Source organism: Chiloscyllium punctatum, chromosome 1 (genome assembly GCF_047496795.1).
Source record: "Chiloscyllium punctatum isolate Juve2018m chromosome 1, sChiPun1.3, whole genome shotgun sequence".
In the NCBI taxonomy this organism is placed as follows: domain Eukaryota; kingdom Metazoa; phylum Chordata; class Chondrichthyes; order Orectolobiformes; family Hemiscylliidae; genus Chiloscyllium; species Chiloscyllium punctatum.
In genome coordinates this window covers 86,499,881-86,519,033 of record NC_092739.1, presented here as the reverse complement: position 1 = coordinate 86,519,033, position 19,153 = coordinate 86,499,881, and the positions used below count along the sequence as shown (strand labels likewise).

The following is a 19,153-nucleotide window of genomic DNA, read 5'->3' as shown; positions in this document are numbered from 1 at the left end:
CTCAATTAAGTCACCTTTTAACCACCACCTTGCTAACAAAAACCGCCTCAAGTCCCTCAACCTTTCCTTGTAAGACCAGGCAACATCTTGGTAAATCTCCTCTGCACCATTTCCAATGCTTCCACATCCTTCCTATAATGTATGTAATATTCCTAAATATGGCTGAACCAGAGTTTCGTACAGTTGAAACATGTCCTCATGGCTCCAAAGCACAGTCCCTCTACCAATAAAGGCTAACACATCGTATGCTGCCTTAACAACCCTATCAACCTGGGTAGCAACTTTCAGGGGTCTGTGCACATGGACACCAAGATCTCTTTGCTCATCCACACTACCAAAAATCTTAACATTAGCCCATACTCTATATTTCTGTTCGCCCTTCCAAAGTTAGCAGTTGGAGGGGGTTAGTGATTGGTAGGGGTGAGGGTGGTGGAAGTTAGACATATGGGTCCCAAATTAACCTTGCCATTTTAGTATTGGCCATGTAATGGACATGCTGTTGATGTTTCCTTGTGTGTGCACAAATCACCTTTTTCTGAAATGGATGCACTCCACTTGATCTCTGCATTTCACGATGTTCCAAGTCACAACATCTGCAAAGTGCAATTGTGATACCAAGGTTGTTAATTTCTAGTTACCATGTCACTTATTTCACACTACCTTTTTTTTTTAAAAAAAACCTTAATAAATTGCAGCTTAAGGAAAATTTCAACACTACTTCCTAATTCTACCAGCTTTGTTCTCTTTTTACATTTCTCCATTGGACCCAGATTTCTTTGAAGTCCTGACAAATGGTCATAGCTGGTTATTTCAGCTGAACTTGCTGTATATCCTTCCTCACGATTAATATTTTAATTCCATTCTTGAGATATGGGCGTCAGTAGTGGTGTGCTGCTGGCTTGAACCAACTGGAGTCCATTTGCTGTCTGTAGATCCACAGTGCCATTAGGGAAGGAATTCCAGGATTTTGACCCAGTCACCATGGACTAACAGCAATATATTTGTCAGGATAGTGAGGATCCTGGAGGGGAACTTGCAAGTGGTGGTGTTCCCAAATATCTGCTGCCTTGTTCTTCTTGATGGAAATAGCCATGGGTTTGGAAGGTGCTGTCTCAGTCTTTTTGGTGAATTTCTGCAGTGCATCATGTACGTAGTACAGATTGCTGATGCTTAGTGTTAGTGATGAAGGGAGTGGATATTTGTGGATATAGTGTCAATCAAGTGGGCTGCTTTGTTCTGGATGGTGTAAAGCTGCTTGTGGTGTTGGGGTTGCACTGATCAAGGCAAGTGTGGAGTATTCCGTCACATGCCTGACTTGTGCCTTGTCGTTGGTGAACAGGATTTGGGGAGTCAGGAGCTGAGTTACCCACTGTAGTATTTTTAACCTCTGACCTGCACTTGTAACTACTAATGTGGCAGTTCAGTACCTGATCAATGGTAAACACCAGGATGTTGATTGTGGGGGGGATTGTGATCATAATCCCATTAATTGTCAAGGGGTGTGGGGGGATGGTGGGGGTGGGGTGATTTGTTATATTTTCTCTTGTTGAAGGTGATCATTAACTGGCATTTTTGTGTTCGGATATTGCATAAGTCTGGATATTGTTGGCTGCTTCATTATAGAGTTGTGGATGGTGTTTTGAACATGTATGCTACGGTAAATGAGCAATCCAAATTTTTGCCTTATGATTGAGGGAAAGTCATTTGAAGACTGCTTGGCTTAGGGCACTAGTTTAAGTAAACCCTGCAGAGAGATCCTGCAGTTGAGATTCCTGAAGGCCAACCTCCCATAACCATTTGACTCTACCCAGCAGAGAATTTTCCTTCAGAGTCTCATTGACTTCAGTTTTGCTTTAGTTCCTTGATGTCAAGGATAAGGTCTTTCACTTCCCCCTCACCTGAATTGTTCTGCTTTGTCTATGTTGGAACCAAGGCCGTATTGTGGCCATGGTAGAATCCAAACTGATGATCAGGGTGCAGTCTGTTGCTAAGTAGGTTTGCCTCATAGCACTGTTAATACCTTCCATCCACTCAACCACTAAAGTAATAGGACAGTTATTGGCCGGTTTGGATTTGTTACTTTTGTATACAGGACATACTTAGTCAATTTTCTACATGGTAGAGTAGATGCGGTAAATGGGGTAGGTGGGCTTGGCTAGAGGATCAGCAAGTTTTGAAGTCTGACTTCAATATTATTGCCAAAATGTTGTTAGGACCCATTGCCTTTGTAGTGTCTAGTGCAACCAAATGTTTCCTAATAAGTGAATTGATTTCACTTTTTATATGTGCATTGTCTTACTAAACATACATATGAAAGATATGCACATATGTCACTAATAGAAGGTAAAATGAGAATTTGTTGTCTGGATTCCTAATGATTTAATTTGTCGTGGGATATATTGGTCAGCAGCATGGCTGACCACAGTTTTCTGTCCCTACTTGACCTGGAGTGCTGGTGAGTTGCCTTGAACTGGTATATCCTGCAGGGTGATTATTCTTCAGGTATTTTTCTATTGATCTGTACAGTGTTATTGTATGCATACATTCATCTGGAGCAGGTGGGACTTGAACACTGGCATCCTGGCTCAAAAAGTGGGACACTACCACTAAAGCTTTATCTGACTCCAGATGATTATTGTTTCACTTCAAATAAGTGATGTGCCAGAGATACGATTTTTGTAGTACAGTGGTAGTGTCCCTACTCCTGGAACACTAGACCCATGTTCAAGTCCCATATGTTCTATAATGGCATCTCTGAACAGGTTGACTACAAATAGAAAAACTGGAAGAACTGTGGATGCTGTAAGTTGAACAAAAGTAGAAATTGTTGGAAAAGCAGAGCAGTTCTGGCATCTGTGGAGAGAAATCAGAGTGGAAGATTCAGGTCGAGTGACCCTTCCTCAAAACATTAACACATTTCTCTCCACAGATACTGCTTGACCTGCTGAGCTTTTACAGCAAATTATGCTTTGAGAAATAGGTTAAATATAAGTGATATGCATAGCCACTTCAGAAGATAATCATTGGGTTGGGTTCACTAATAGGCTGGACCAATTACGGAGGCAAGTTTCTTCCATAATGGGTTGAATTCAACATTACCAATTACTCTGTTTGAAGTTCATAATCTATAGCCAAAAGTTTTCAGTCCTGTTACTTTTTTTTAAAACCTGTAACCTTTAGTAAATCTCTACTTCTGTGCAAAAAAGATGTACTATAATGCTCATTGTTTTTACTTCCTAGCTGACAAAACTTGGGTGAAATCAAACTCTTCCACACAGAAGCCAAGTTCCCAAATGACTCGTGTGTCAACTCGGGCTCCACCAGAATCCCTTGGGTTACCTCACTACAAAGCAAAATGTGAGAAACAGGTTGCGTGGATTACATGGTTGAAAGAACTATTAAAAGCAAATAACCAAAGATTTGAAGCTGTAGCAGTAGTAATTCAGTATCTTCAAACCCAGGTAAGGATGTGTTCCTTTGCTCTATTGCTCCATTTTGCCTTTTTCCACTGAAATAATAGGACAACCTGATACATGTAAATTTGAATTTCTTGTGATGTGTTGTTTTAATAATTCGTCAGAAGAGATGGGAATCTTATAGCTAATTTTAATCAAGCTTTCATAGAATTTTGAGAAGGTTCAGATGCGTGTTCAAGGTGTGGTATTCAATCTTGATTGCAAAAACTGTAAAGTACCAGAAACAAGTAATTCATGTAAATCAATGTTCAGGCCTTTTTCACTCCTAAGACTAAAAATTAAATAGAATTTGTTTAACAAAATGAATATCCAAATTTGGCATTTGGATGGTCGTCTTGAATGTGAATTGAACCACCAGCTGGCTGGGTATTTGAGTTTTTCTGTTTCAGTGTAAACAGCTGACTTTTGAGTATCTTTTGTAGGTTGAGGCCTATTGCAGTCTGTTGTGTACAGTTCTTGTTAAATGCGGGCTTAACTGTGGAGTTTAGTCATTTTGTTTGAATTGTAGAATCCTGTTTTAGAGAATGTAATTCTTGCATTGTTACACGGGATTTGAAGTTCAATCTAGGACCTCTATTTGAATAACTCAAATGGTTTGTTCTTGCTCATTTGAATAGAATTGGTCTAGTCCTGTTTCTTTGTAAAACCTTCAGCCCTTTGAGCCTGTTCTGCCATCCAGTGAAAGCATGGCTAATCTGTGGCCTAATTCCATGTATCTGCCATAGGTTTTTAATTTGTGGGGAAACATGAGAGAATCAAGGTTTTTGTTAATTTTATTCCAAACTGAATTAGAGTTCAGTTAAAAAATTTGTGCATTTGCCTATAAGTGAACTTTTTGCTATTTTATAAATGTGTGCTATATAATGGGACACTCAATAATGCTATAAGAAGCTTAATCAGAAGTAATTTGTAAAATCTGTATCTTAGCTGTGAATATCCATGTGCATTTTTTCAATTGCTCCACATGCAAATAGACTTCGAATTGTGCCTGTTGCAAGTGTCTTGAAATTTGAACAAAAATAGCTGACATCCATTGACCCAAATCATTTAAAGTAGGGAAACAGATCATTAACTGTAGGGGGGGCTAGAGCCCAGATGTGTTGCTGAAGCAATTGAGTTTGAGATCTTTTCAAGGGATTGGCTAATGAAGAGTTGGGATAAGTGGACTGTCTTCAGATAGTAAACTGTCACTCGTTGAGTGCTAGAGAGATGAGTACTGGGGCTGCAACTATTTACAGTCTGTTTTCATGAGCAAAGTGCATGTACTATTTCCACGTATGCAGATGACACAGATGGAGAAGACATGGGGCTGATGTAGAGAGATAGGTGGGTCAAGTGAATGGGCAGCAAGTTGGCAGACAATGTTATTTGGGGAAATGTGGGCTTTGGCAATAAGAATGAGGAACTGAATAACATTCACGGTAAAAGACTACAAAATCTTGCAGGAAAAGAGGGATGTATGAATTCTCGGGCATAGATCTGAAAGTTAACATCTAAGTCTTGGGAAGGCTACAAAAACAAACAGAGGATAACAAAGAGAGAAATAAGGAAGGAGAGGATCAAATATGAAGGTAGGCTAGTTAGTAATATTAGAAATGATAGTAAAAGTTTCTTTCAATACATAAGAAACAAATGACCGGCAAGAGTAGACATTTGGCCACTTCAAACTGATGCTGGAAGCCTAGTGATGGGAGATAAGGAAATAACAGGAGAACTTGAGTACTTTGCATCAGTCTTCACAGTGGAAGACCTGAGTAATATCCCAACAATTAAAGGGAGTCGGGGGGCTGAGTTGAGTATGGTTTACATTACAGAAGAGAAAGTGCTAGAAAAGCTAAAAGGTCTTAAAATTGATAAATCTCCTGGCCCCAATGGGCTACATCCTAGAGTTCTGAGGGAGGTGGCTGAGGAAATAGCGGAGGCGTTGGTTGAGATCTTTCAAGAGTCACTGGAGTTACGGAAAGTCCCAGATGATTGGAAGATCACTGTTGTAACCTCCTTGTTCAAGAAAGGATCAAGAAAAAAGATGGAAAATTATAGGCCAATTAGCCTAACCTCGGTTGTTGGCAAAATTCTAGAATCCATCATTTAATGATGTTTCTAAATTCTTGGAAGAGCAGGATCGGATTAGAACAAGTCAACATGGATTTAGTCAGGGGAGGTCATGCCTAACAAACCTGTTGGTATTCTTTGAAGAGGTGACAAGTAGGTTAGACCAGGGAAACCCAGTGGATGTGGTCTACCTCTACTTCCAAAAGGCCTTTGATAAGGTGCTACACGGGAGGCTGCTGAGCAAGGTGAGGGCCCATGGTGTTCGAGGTGAGCTACTGGGATGGATTGAGGATTGGCTGTCTGACAGAAGGCAGAGACTTGGGATAAAAGGTTCGTTTTCGGAATAGCAGCCAGTGACAAGCGGTCTCCTGCAGGGTTCAGTGTTGGGGCCACCGCTGTTCACGTTATATATTAATGATCTGGATGAAGGGAATGGGGGCATTCTAGCGAAGTTTGCCGATGATACGAAGTTAGGTTGACAGGCAGGTAGTACTGAGGAAGTGGGGAGGCTGCAGAAGGATCTAGACAGTTTGGAAAAGTGGTCCAGGAAATGACTGATGGAATTAAATGTGAGCAAATGCGAGGTCTTGCACTTTGGAAAAAAGAATACAAGCATGGACTACTTTCTAAATGGTGAGAAAATTCGGAAAGACAAAGTACAGAGGGATCTGGGAGTGCTAGTTGAAGATTCTCTAAAGATCAACATGCAGGTTGAGTCTGTGATTAAGAAAGCGAATGCAATGTTGTCATTTATCTCGAGGGTTGGAATATAAAAGCACCGTTGTGCTACTGAGAATTTATAAAGCGCTGGTTAGGCCCCATTTGGAGTACTGTGTCCAGTTTTGGTCCCCACACATCAAGGAGGACATACTGGCACTGGAGCGTGTCCAGCGGAGATTCACATGGATGATCCCTGGAATGGTCGGTCTAACATATGAGGAATGGCTGAGGATCCTGGGATTGTATTCATTGGAATTTAGAAGATGAAGGGGAGACTTAATAGAGATGTACAAGATAATACATGGCTTGTAGAGGGTGGACGCTAGGAAATTGTTTCCGTTAGGTGACGAGACTAGGACCCGTGGAGACAGCCTTAGAATTAGAGGGGGTAAATTCAGAACAGAAATGCGGAGACATTTCTTCAGCCAGAGTGTGGTGGGCCTGTGGAATTCATTGCCGCAGAGTGCAGTGGAGGCCGGGACGCTAAATGTCTTCAAGGCAGAGATTGATAAATTCTCGATGTCACAAGGAATTAAGGGCTACGGGGAGAATGCGGGTAAGTGGAGTTGAAATGCCCATCAGCCATGATTGAATGGCGGAGTGGACTCGATGGGCCGAATGGCCTTCCTTCCACTCCTATGTCTTATGGTCTTAAGTTCAGGTAACAGGGAATGAAAGTAAAATGTTTGAATCATAAAGCATGGAAACGGGCCCTTTGGTCTAACCATTCCACACTGACCATAATCCCAAACTAAGCGAGTCCAACCTGCCTGAACTTGGCCCATATCCCTCCCAACCTTTTCCTATTCGTTTACTTATCAGAATGTGTTTTTTTTTACATGATGTAATTGTACTCCCATCCACCACTTCCTCTGGCAGTTCATTCCACATACAAACAACTATAGTATTTTTTTAAAAAAATCCTTCATGTCTTTTTTTACATTTTTGTCCCCTCACCTTTTTAAAAAAAATGTACGAGGTCTTGAAATCCCCCACTCGAGGGAAAAGACATTTTTTTTTTATACCCCTGCTGATTTTATAAACCTCTAAGGTCAATCCTCAATCTTCTGTGTTCCAGTGGGGGAAAATTAAATTTTAGCCTGTTCAGCGTCTCCCTGTAATTCAAACCCTCCATTCTCGGCAATGTCCTGGTAAATTTCTTCTGAACCCTCTGCACCTCAATATCCTTCCTCTCATCGAGGTGAGTAGAGCTAGACACAGCACTCCAGAAGGGGCCTCGCTAATGTCCTATACAACCTCAACATAATGATCCAACTGCTATTCTCAAATGGTTTGAGTAGTGAAGGCAAGCATGTTAAATACCTTCTATATTCTCATCTGTATAAAATGACAAAGGAGCCCTCATACCAATCCCTGTGGAACACTACTGGTCACAGGCTTCCCGTCCCAAAAAATAACTCGCCACTACCACTCCGTCTCCTGCCACGAAGCCAACTTTTTATCCAAATGTCAAGCTTGCTGTGAATCCCATGTGATCTAACTTAGTAATTTTGTCTACTATGCAGTGCCTTGTCCAAATCTTTACTAATATAAACAATGTCTACCCACTCTGCCCTCATCAGTTATCGTGGTTACTTCCTCAAAAAAACTCCATCAAATTTGAGATACTTTTTAAAATCTCTCACAAGATGATACTGACCATCCCTAATAGTCCTTTTATCTCCAATTGCATATAAATTCCATGTTTCAGAATCACTTCCAACAACTTCACCATCAAAGTCAGTCTCTCAGGCCTGTAGTTTTCAGGCTTCTCCTCTGATCTGTTCCGAAAGGTTCAGCATTAGCCACCCTCCAGTCATCTGGCACCTCCCCTGTAGTTATAGATGATCCAGATATTTCTGCAAGGGGCTCCGCAATTTCTTCTGTAACTTCCCACAAGATCCTGGGATCCACTTGATCAGTCTGAGATTTATCTGCCTTTTGTTTTCTAAGATCTCCAACAACTCCTCATATGCAGTGTAAACCTTTTTTGAAGGAATGGAGTATAAATGCACTGCTTGGTGTTTGGAAGAATGAGATCTTATTGGAATATGGGGTCTTGACAGAGTAGATATGGAGTGATTATTTTCCCCTTGTGGAAGTGCCTTGGATCAGAGGGCATAGTCTCGGTTTACTCATTCACAGATTTAAGATGGAAAGAGAAGAATTTCTTCTGAAGCTGAGGTGAAATTCTTTGCTGCAAAGGGCATTTTGAGGCTGTCTTTGAATATATTCAAGGCTGAGACAGATTTTTTTGTCTACAAGGGAATCTGTGTCAAGGGGGAAAGGCAGGTAAGTGGATTTGAGGATTATCAGATCAGCTATGATCCATGATAGAACAGATTTTGGACTGAATAGATTACTTCTGCTACTTGGTCTTTAATGCCTTGATAAATGCGTTAATTTTTTAAAATTCTGAAGATGAGGTTGTTTATTGTGGGGGCTTTGTGAGGAGGTAGTGATGAGAAAGTTGTGTTGCCACTCAAATGGTTTGGAAGAGCTCTGTGATTTGGTAAATGCCTTAATGCGACTACAGTGGAGTGGAAAGGTACTGTCAGTACTTAACAAGGTTTAGATCAAAGTAATGTCAGTGTAATCATCTGTAATTTCATAAATGGCTGATGTGGATGGCAATACTGACTTGCTGCTAATCCAAGGGAGTAATATTGTACTCGGAACACATTTTCTTACTGAAAAGTTTTAGGTCCTAGATGATGGACAAGGAAGGCACAGTTGGAGGAAATGAAGGGCTCCTTGAGCCTTCATGTCTTAAAATAGTCACAAGATGATTTGTTTTTCAAGGAGAATTCAAGCCTGAGATAGGAGCAAGATATGGTGGCAAATGAGGGTTGAGGCTAGGGATTAACCATGACAATTTTGGGTAGCTTTTCTATAATGTCCCAAGGCAATTCCAAATTATCAATTAAAATTTGAAATTAAAGCATATGAAATATTGAGCTATAAATCAGATGCTTGGAAAGCATTAAGCTTTGAATTTTGAGAGACCAGGAAGGTGGAGTGGTTTAGGAAAGGAATTCCACATCTTAAGGCCGTGGCAGTTGATGGTGGGGCAACTTTAAAATCGGGGAGCTGAGGAAACCAGAATTGAGGAAATGTAGGTATGATAGTTATGTGGCTAGAGGATAGGTGGCGGTGATGTTGTGGAAAGATTTGAGAGCATAAAATGAGAATTTTAACATGGAAGCCTGCTGACTACTGAGTTCAAGGATGATGGATGATTGAGAGTTGTTGTAAGGTTTTAAGTCAGATGAGCGAGGATAGGCAGGTGTGCGCTATAGTAGAGTCTAGAGATTAGGTTCAGTGCTAGATGAGCAGTTCAGTAGAAGCTCTGAAATGAGGCAAGGTGATTTTCCTGAAGCAGAACTAATGATATCATGTGATGCTTGCTTTGGAACCAAATATACCATCAAAGTTGCTGATGTCAGCATCTGGAGTTTGTCATCCAGACTGGAGACCGGTGTCTTTGAAGTGTTTTTAATTGAAGAAAATTTTTCATTCAGCCCATGTTGAATGAGCTACCTAATTTAGTAGAGAGCTTGAAGGCACCAGCATATGTAAGGCAGTTTGTTTTGGAATGCTAAGCTGCTTTATTCTGCAGTAGGGTGGATGACTCTGAACTGACGGAAGAACTTCTTAAAACAAGACTTCCTCAACCTGCATATTTTTGATTGGAAGGTGAGGTTTATTTTATTTCGTTTCAAGATTTGGAATTCGTGGCGTATGGATTCTATGAAACAGTGTTTAATTAACTTGTCAAGCTTTCTAGAACCTTTAAAAGAAAGACGTGAGCCACTCTGGTCGTGGATATTTGTTTCCATGGATAGTTTACAAGCATAGTCAGAAAATACTGAAGACTGTTAATCTGCTTCAAATTAGGATTTATAACTAATTTTTGGTTGGGGGGCAATGTTTGATTTCAATTTGCAGATGTACTGGTTGAATTTGAATATATGAAGCTGTTCTCTTGGAGGAAGCAGTGAGTTCAGAAAAGTTAGAAATAGGTTACCTTACTTTTAGACCAAAAAATAATTATTATCATCATTGTTTAATGAGAAGTGCAATTTGAAGCTGAACAAATCTAATCAGTTATGTGAATACTTGAGGGAAAAATTATTAAATTCTCAAGGCTGGAAATTGAATGAAACAGGTCAACCTAGATATGTGATTGACAATATCTCTGCTGACTGAGTGCTATGAAGGTTTGCAGTCAGGCGATGGAATAGATATTCTGAAATCACTCGTATGTAAATGATGTGTTTTGGTGTAATTGTAGTGCCCCTACTTGTGAGGCAAGAAGACCTTGGTTCAAGTCCCAATTGTCTTAGATATCATGGAAGGTTGGCTCTAAAATGCTATTTTACTCTTGATTGTAACTCTGACCCAAATCTTGCTAGCATTGCAGATGGTAAGGAGGAAATGAATAGTTTTATGTGAAATATTTGTCCTTTTTAAAAGTCTGTTTGGTGTTCCTGCTGTCAAGGGTGATTTGCCCAAGTTAATCAAACTTACAATCTCAAAATTTTGAGTTTAGCTGCTGGATAGATCTTGTTCTTGAAAGTTGATCACTGACTTTTTTTGCAAAATTTGATTATGTTTAGAATAAAAGTTTTTTTTTCTTTAATCTAGATGTTGAATCAGTGACTATAGCTAAGGCCTTAGAATTCCATCATGTAATAAATGGCATGAGATAATGTAAAAACTAAGAAATGCAGGTGAATTCTGAGTATGCTGAAGAATCATGGCAGATCTGGCAGCATCTGTAGAGAGAAACCGACCGGAGGGTCAGTTCGCTGAGGAAGGACGCTGATGATGGGAAGACGGAAGTGGATAGAATACATGGAGGTCAGTGCCCAGAGAGAGGGGAAAAGGAATGGGCAAACAAATAGCTGATTGGCTGAGAGAGATGGATGCTGGGAAGGGTGCGAACAAGAAATGTACCTGGTTGAAAATGGCTTGGCTCTGTTGGGAGAAACATGCAAAATAGGATCTAGGGGTCTGGTGGGTGTTCTGAAAGTGTTAAACAATGTAGAGTGCTGATGCCTGTTTAGAAACTTAGGTGGAAGGTGGTGTTGAGCCTTGCAAGAGCTCAACATGGAGCATTACAGCGCAGTACAAGCCCTTTGGCCCTTGACGTTATGCTGACCTGTCATACCAATCTGAAGCCCTTATAACCTACACTATTCCATATATGTCCATATGCTTGTCCATTGATGACTTAAAGTTGGCAAATCTACCATTGCAGGTAAAGCATTCCATATCCTTACTACTGAGTAAAGAAACTACCTCTGACATCTGTCCTATATCTATCACCCCTCAATTTAAAGCTATGCCCCCCTCGTGCTTACCATCACCATACTTGGAAAAAGGCTCTCCCTGTCCACCCTATCTAACCCTCTGATTATCTTATGTCTCTATTAAGTCACCTCCCAACCTTCTTCTCTCCAACGAAAGCAGCCTCCATTCCTTCTTTCCCCCCCCCCCCCCCCCATACCAGGCAACATCCTAGTAAATCTCCTCTGCACCCTTTCCAAAGCTTCCACATCCTCCTTATAATGTGGTGACCAGAACTGTACACAATACTCCAAGCGCAGCCGTACCAGAGTTTTGTACAGCTGCAGCATAATCTCATGGTTTCGGAACTCGATTCCTCTATTAGTAAAAGCTAAAACACTGTATGCCGCCTTAACAATCCTGTTAACCTGGGTGGCAACTTTCAAGGATCTGTGTACCTGGACACTGAGATCTCTCTGCTCATCTACACTACCAAGAATCTTACCAATAGCCCAGTACTTTGCATTCCGGTTACTACGACCAAAGTGTATCACCTCACACTTGTCCACATTAGACTCCATTTGCCACCTCTCAGCCCAGCTCTGCAACTTATGTATGTCTCTGTAACCTACAACATCCTTTGTCACTATCCACAACCCCATCAACCTTAGTGTTGTCTGCAAATTTACTAACCCACCCTTCTACACCCTCATCCAGGTCGTTTATAAAAATGACAAACAGCAATGGACCCAACACTGACCTTTGCAGTACACCACTGGTAACTGGACTCTGGGATGAACATTTCCCATCAACCACCACCCTCTGTCTTTCAGCAAGCCAATTACTGATCCAAGCTGCTATATCTCTCACAATCCCATGCCTCTGCATTTTGTACAATAGCCTACTGTGGGGAACCTTATCGAATGCCTTGCTGAAATCCGTATACACCACATCAACCGGTTTACTCTCATCCACCTGTTTGGTCACATTCTCAAAGAACTCAATAAGGTTTGTGAGGCACGACCTACCCTTCACAAAACCGTGTTGACTATCTCTAATCAAATTGTTCTTTTCTAGATGATTGTAAATCCTATCTCTTATAACCTTTTCCAACACTTTACCAACAACTGAAGTAAAGCTCACTGGTCTATAATTACGTGGGTTGTCTCTACTCTCCTTGAACAGGGGAACCATGTTTGCTATCCTACAGTCTCTGGTACTATTCCTGTAGATGATGACGATTTAAAGATTAATGCCAAAGACTGGCAATCTTCCTGGCTTCCCAGATGATCCTAGAATAAACCCATCTGGCTCAGGGGACTTATCTATTTTCACATTCTGCAGGATTTCTAATACCTCTTCCTTGTAAATCTCAATCCCACCTAGTCTAGTAGCCTGTGTCTCAGTATTTTCTTCGACAGCATTGTCGTTTTTTAGAGCGAATACTATCGAAAAATATTCATTAAGTGCTTCCCCCATCTCCTCTGAATCCACACATAACTTCCCACTCCTATCCTTGATTGGCCCCAATCTTGGTCTCGTCATTCTTTTATTCCTTAAATGCCTATAGAAAGCCTTAGGGTTTACCCTGATCCTATCCGCCAACAACTTCTCATGTCTCCTCCTGGCTCTTCTGAGCTCTCTCTTTAGGTCTTTCCTGGCTCCTGGTAACCCTCAAGCACCCTAACTGAGCCTTCACATCTCATCCTAACAAACCGCCGCCTTCCTCTTGACCAGAGATTCCACTTCCTTCGTAAACCACAGCTCTGGCGCTCTACAGCTTCCTCCCTGCCTGACAGGTATATACTTATCTAAAACACACAGTAGCTTTTCCTTGAATAAGCTCCACATTTCTAATGTGCCCATCCCCTGCAGTTTCCTTCCCCATCCTAGACGTCTTAAATCTTGCCTAATCGCATTGTAATTGCCTTTCCCCCAGCTGTAACTCTTGCCCAGTGGTATACACCTATCCCTTTCTATCACTAAAGTAAACATAACAGAATTATAATCGCTATCACCAAAGTGCTCACCTATTTCCAAGTCTAACACCTGGTTGGGCTCATTACCCAGTACCAAATCTAATGTGGCTTCACCCCTTGGCCTGTCGACATACTGTGTCAGGAAGCCCACCTGCACACACTGCACAAAAATTGACCCATCTATAGTACTCTTACTATAGTGTTCCCAGTCAATATTTGGAAAGTTGAAGTCCCCCATGACAACTATCCTGTCTGTCTCACTCTTATTGAGAATCATCTTCGCTATCTTTTCCTCTACATCTCTGGAACTATTCGGAGGTCTATAGAAAACTCCCAACAGGGTGACCCCTCCTTTCCTGTTTCTAACCTCAGCCCCTGCTACCTCAGTTGATGAGTCCCCAAATATCCTCTCTGCAACTGTAATACTGTCCTTGACCAACAATGCCACACCTCTCCCTCTTTTACCATCTTCTCTGTTCTAACTGAAACATCTAAATCCTGGAACCTGCAACAACCATTCCTGTCCCTGCTCTATCCATGTCTCTGAAATGGCCACAATATCCAAGTCCCAGGTACCAACCCATGCTGCAAGTTCACCCACCTTATTCTGGATGCTCCTGGCATTGAAGTAGACACACTTCAAACCAACTTCTTGCTTGCTGGTGCCAGCTTGCATCCCTGAAACTTGATATCGGACCTCCCTACACTCAACCTTTTCTATACGCGAACTAAAATTTTGGTTCCCATCCCCCTGCTGGATTAGTCTAAACCCACCCAAATAGCCTTAGCGAATTCCACCTCCCCTTCCCAGGTTATTGGTAACCCTCTGGTTCAGATGAAGACCATCCTGCTTGTAGAAGTCCCACCTACTCCAGGAAGAGCCCCAATTATCCAAGAATCCAAAACCCTCCCTCCACCATCCCTGTAGCCACGTGTTCAACTCCTCTCTCTCCCTATTCTTGCCTCACTAGCACGTGGCACGGGCAACAAACTAGAGACAACTCTGTTCCTCCTAGTTCTAAGCTTCCATCCGAGCTCCCTGAATTTCTGCCTTAAATCCACATCTCTCTTCCTACCTATGTCGTTGGTGCCTATGTGGACCCCTCACCCTTAAGGATCCAAAAACACAATCAGCGACATCACGAACCCTGGCACCTGGGAGGCAACACACCAACCGTGAGTGTCTCTCATCTCCACAGAACCTCCTATCTGTCCCCCTAACTATGGAGTCCCCAATGACTACTGCTCTGCTCCTCTTCCCTCTTCCCTTCTGAGCAGCAGGGACAGACTCTCTGCCAGAGCCCTGTACCCCACTGCTTTCCCCTGGTAAGTCATTTTCCACACACCCTCCTTCTTCTCTTTCTACCACCCCGCCCCCCCCCCCCCTCCCCCTCCCGCCACCAGTATTCAAAACTGTATACTTATTGTTGAGTGGAATGGCCATGGGATCCCTGCACTGCCTGCCGGTTCCGTTTCCATCCCCGAACTGTAAGCCATCTACTTTTTTCTTGTACCTGAGGTGTGACTACCTCCCTGTAACTCCTCTCAATAAGCCCCTCTGCCTCCCGAACGATCCTAAGTTCATCCAGCTCCAGCTGCAGTTCCCTAATGCAGTTTTGGAGGAGCTGGAGTTGGGTGCATTTCCCTCAGATGTAGTCAGCAGGGATACTAGTGGTGATCCTTACCTCCTACATTCTGCAGGAGGAACATTCAACTGCCCTAACCTCCATTCCCACTATTCTAAATTCCCAAAGAGACCCTTGAAAAAATAAGGAATAAAAAATAAACTCGTTACCGTACCAATCTGGTGCACAGAACCATTTTTTTGGTTAGAGGAGGAGGATGGGTGGGAGACGCTACCAGAGTAGCATTTCAGGTAACACAACCACACAAATGAGTTCCCAGAAGTCCTTCGCTCCTCCCTCGCACCTCTTGACAAATTGAGGCCCAACTGCCAAGGTAAGTCCCTTTTTTATAAGAAAAAATAGCTTTTTAAATATTACAGCAAATACAAAACAATGCAATTCAAAACCGTACAAAAATAGTACAAAACTAAACCCAAAGAATAAAAAGAATTCCCCAACCCACACTCCTATACGAATGTATAATCATATATGAAGTATAAAATTTTTAAAAATCCTAAACTCACTATTTAACTAACTAAATAAATACCTAACAACGAACAAATAGTAACTCAGCCCAGCCAAACAAAACACACTCACGTTCACAGTTCCTCCTCCCTGGATATTGGACTCATGAAACACAATCATTGCGGCTATGTAAAAGCCCTTGTTAGTGTGGCAGATAAATCTGTGTCCAGGTATTTCAAAAAGGGTTGCCACGTCTTGTAAAAATTCTCAGTTTTGTGGTGTACCATATTTGTGAGAAAATCCAGGGGAATATGCTCCATAACCATCTTCCGCCAACCCGACAGGCCTTGGGGGGTTTTTCGGATATCCAACCGAGCAAGATATTCTTCCTTGCACAGAATGTAAGAATATTGAAAAGACTTTTATTATGCGAGTGTGCAGGAAATACAATGGGTAGGCCCAAAAGGAGAGAAGTGGGGTCCTTCTCCACCCCTACACCTAAAACCCTCTCCATTGCACCCACCACAGCGCTCCAATATGTTTGAAGCCTGTCACAAGACCAAAGACAATGGGTAAGAGTACCCGTGCAGACCTTGCACTTGGGACATGCTGAAGATACCCCTGGTTTAAATTTTGACAAACGGTCTAGGGCTAAGTGGACCCTGTGGAGAATCTTCAACTGTAAAGCATGGCTCCTATTGCAAATTGATAGCTTCCTTGCATTCTCCCAAATATCCTCCATGCCTCTGAAGAAACCTCAACACCCAGCTCTCTTTCCCACATCTTGCAGACTCATCTGAGGTGGCACCTCCCAATTGGTGATATAGAGTACTGACAGAGAGTGTACTCTTAGCCTTTAGTACCCCTCTTTCTATGTCAGATTTGTAGGGATCAGTCAAAATTGTGGTCTTTTTTTGAATAAAATCCCTAACTTGAAAAAAAACAAAAGAGGTCTCTAATAGGTAACTTGTACTTCCGTACTAACTGATTTGAAGGACATCATTACATCTCCCTCAAATAAATCACCCATGCAAGATATATACCCCTCGCTGCCCAACATTTAAATCCTGAATCTATCATACCCACTAAAGGTGTAAACAAAGATGTTTTGCGAATATTACCTTCCCCCTGCCAAATTGCCCTCCATGCTTTAATAGTGTTGATGTCTATTGGGTTATGGCAATATTCCCTAACTGTCCTCACCTTATCCAAAAACAGCAAACTGGTAAGGGGGCATCTTGCCTGGGAGGCTTCGATATCTAGCCATATTGAAAGAGGGTCCCCACAAACCCAATCACTCACGTAGGTCAAGAGCGATCTTAATTGGTAATTTTTAGTGTCCGGAAGGTCTACTCTTTCTCTCCACCCCCCCCCCCCCCCCTCCCAATCTGTGAGGCAACTGCAGTTTGGCTAATTTAATGAGGGGCCATTTACGGTGCCAAATAAAGGAGCTGAACCAACTGTTCAGTCTCCTGAGTGTGTGTTAATTGAAAATCAGGGGGAGCATCCGTATAGTGTATAGCAAACGAGGGAGAATATTCATCTTAATAAGCGCTATCCAACCCAACCATGAGACTGGAAGTGCCTCCCATCTTTGGAGATCTTGTTTAATTTTTTTTCAAATAATTGAGTAAAATTGGCTTTGAACAGCCAATCCAGAACTGGAGTAATGAATATGCCCAAATACACACAACCCCCCTGTGACCACCTAAATGGGAATCTATAGTCACAAGAGCCAACTCTTTTGTAAGACCACCCATAGGCATAGCCTCTGATTTAGCAAAATTAATCTTATACCCTGAAAAAGCGCCAAACGCGTGAATGCATTGTATCAGGCAAGGCACTGAAGCTGCTGGATTTGTCAAGAAAATTAGAATATCGTCTGCATACAGCGAGATCTTATGTAGTTTTGACCCCACTTCTGGAGCTGATATATTGAGATCCCCACGAATGGCCTCTGCCAACGGTTCAATCACCAACATAAAAGGTAATGGTGAAAGGGGACAGCCCTGCCGGCTGCCCCTAGAAATATTAAAATTGCTTGATTGTACCCCGTTGGTAATGACAGCCATGAGAGGTACACTGTAGAGAACCTTTATCCATCTGATGAAAACTTTGCCCAGACCAAACCGGTCTAGAGTATAGAAAATGTACAGCCACTCAACTCGGTCAAATGCCTTCTCTGCATCTAAAGAAATCGCCAATCCCTGTATTGACTGCTGTCGGCATGCTTGAATTACGTCAAGCAGCCTCCTAACGTTATTGGAGGATCTGCGACTCTTTATGAAGCCCGTCTGATCCTTTTTAATAATAGAGGGGAACACAGTCTCCAGCCTTAATGCAAGAGCCTTAGAGAGGATCTTAAAGTCTACATTTAAGAGTGAGATGGGCCTGTATGAAGCACAATCTTCTGGCTCCTTTTTTTAAGGATAAGTGAAATATTGGCCTCCCTCAGAGATGGTGGGAGACAATCCAGAATCGTGAAACATATTCAGCATCAGGCTTGACAGTATACTACTTCCTTATGGAATTCACTGGGGAGTCCATCAGGACCGGGCGCCTTTCCACTCTGAATCTGCCTCACAGCTTCCTGCATTACTTGCTCTGATAATGGGGCACTGAGAAAGGACTGTTGTTCGGGAGTCACACCCAGGAGCTTCAGATCTCTAAAAAAGGATTCCATTTTGGCCTGCCCCTTCTCACAATTCTCAGTAGAATCTCTGGAACGCCACATTAATCTTTTTAGAATCACATTGTAGGTTCCCAGACCCTTCCCTAATCGCTGTAATGGTTTGTGGGGCACTTCTCTTTCTGGCAACGTATGCTAAGTATTTGCCTGCCTTGTCACCATGCTCGTATAACCTTTGCTTTACAAAAGCCAGCTCCTTCTTTGCCATCTGCGTGAGCACGGAATTTAATGCAGACCACAGTGCCGTAATCCTCTGTAGTTTGACCAATGAGGGTCTGTCAAAATAGGCCTTCTCGGCTGCCTTCAACCGTGCTTCAAGGAGACATTACTGCTCACCCTTCTGACACTTCCTACTTGCAGAATATGGAATAACTAACCCTCTGGCGTAAGCTTTGGCAGTTTCCCAGAGAACAGATGAGCTATCAACCGAGCCTATGTTGATATCTAGGAATGTCCAAAATTCCATAGAGAAATACTCCACAAACTTACTGTCCATGAGAATAAAGGGGTCCATTTGCAAGTACCTTTAATCCACTGTAACATCCTTAATTTTAACTATGAGGTACACTGGAGCATGATCAGAGGTGGCAATATTATCAAATATACAGAATGCCACCAGATCGAGGGTTACCGCAGGGGTCAGAAAAAAATCAATCCTCATGTGACATCTGTGCAGATTGGAGAAAAACGTGAAATCTGTACCTGTAGGGTGGACACACCTCCAGACGTCCACCAACCCTAATTCCCCACACAAACCCAATAACTGTTTAGTTTGTGCCGAGGGTATCGAGTGACCTTTAGGCAACCTGTCGACTGTGGGGTCCATGAGGCAGTTAAAATCTCCTCCTATAATAA

At 42.2% G+C, this 19,153-nt stretch overlaps 1 protein-coding gene across 4 annotated transcripts in view; it reads left to right on the top strand.

The window, feature by feature from the left end:
• mtus1b (microtubule associated tumor suppressor 1b) overlaps positions 1 to 19,153 on the top strand; it is a 204,178-nt gene that overhangs the window by 141,681 nt on the left and 43,344 nt on the right. For all 4 annotated transcript variants that reach the window (XM_072570273.1, XM_072570254.1, XM_072570264.1 and 1 more), the window contains one exon: positions 3,241 to 3,461. In XM_072570273.1, coding sequence (XP_072426374.1) covers positions 3,241 to 3,461 — 221 coding nt within the window. The remainder of the gene's footprint in view (positions 1 to 3,240; positions 3,462 to 19,153) is intronic.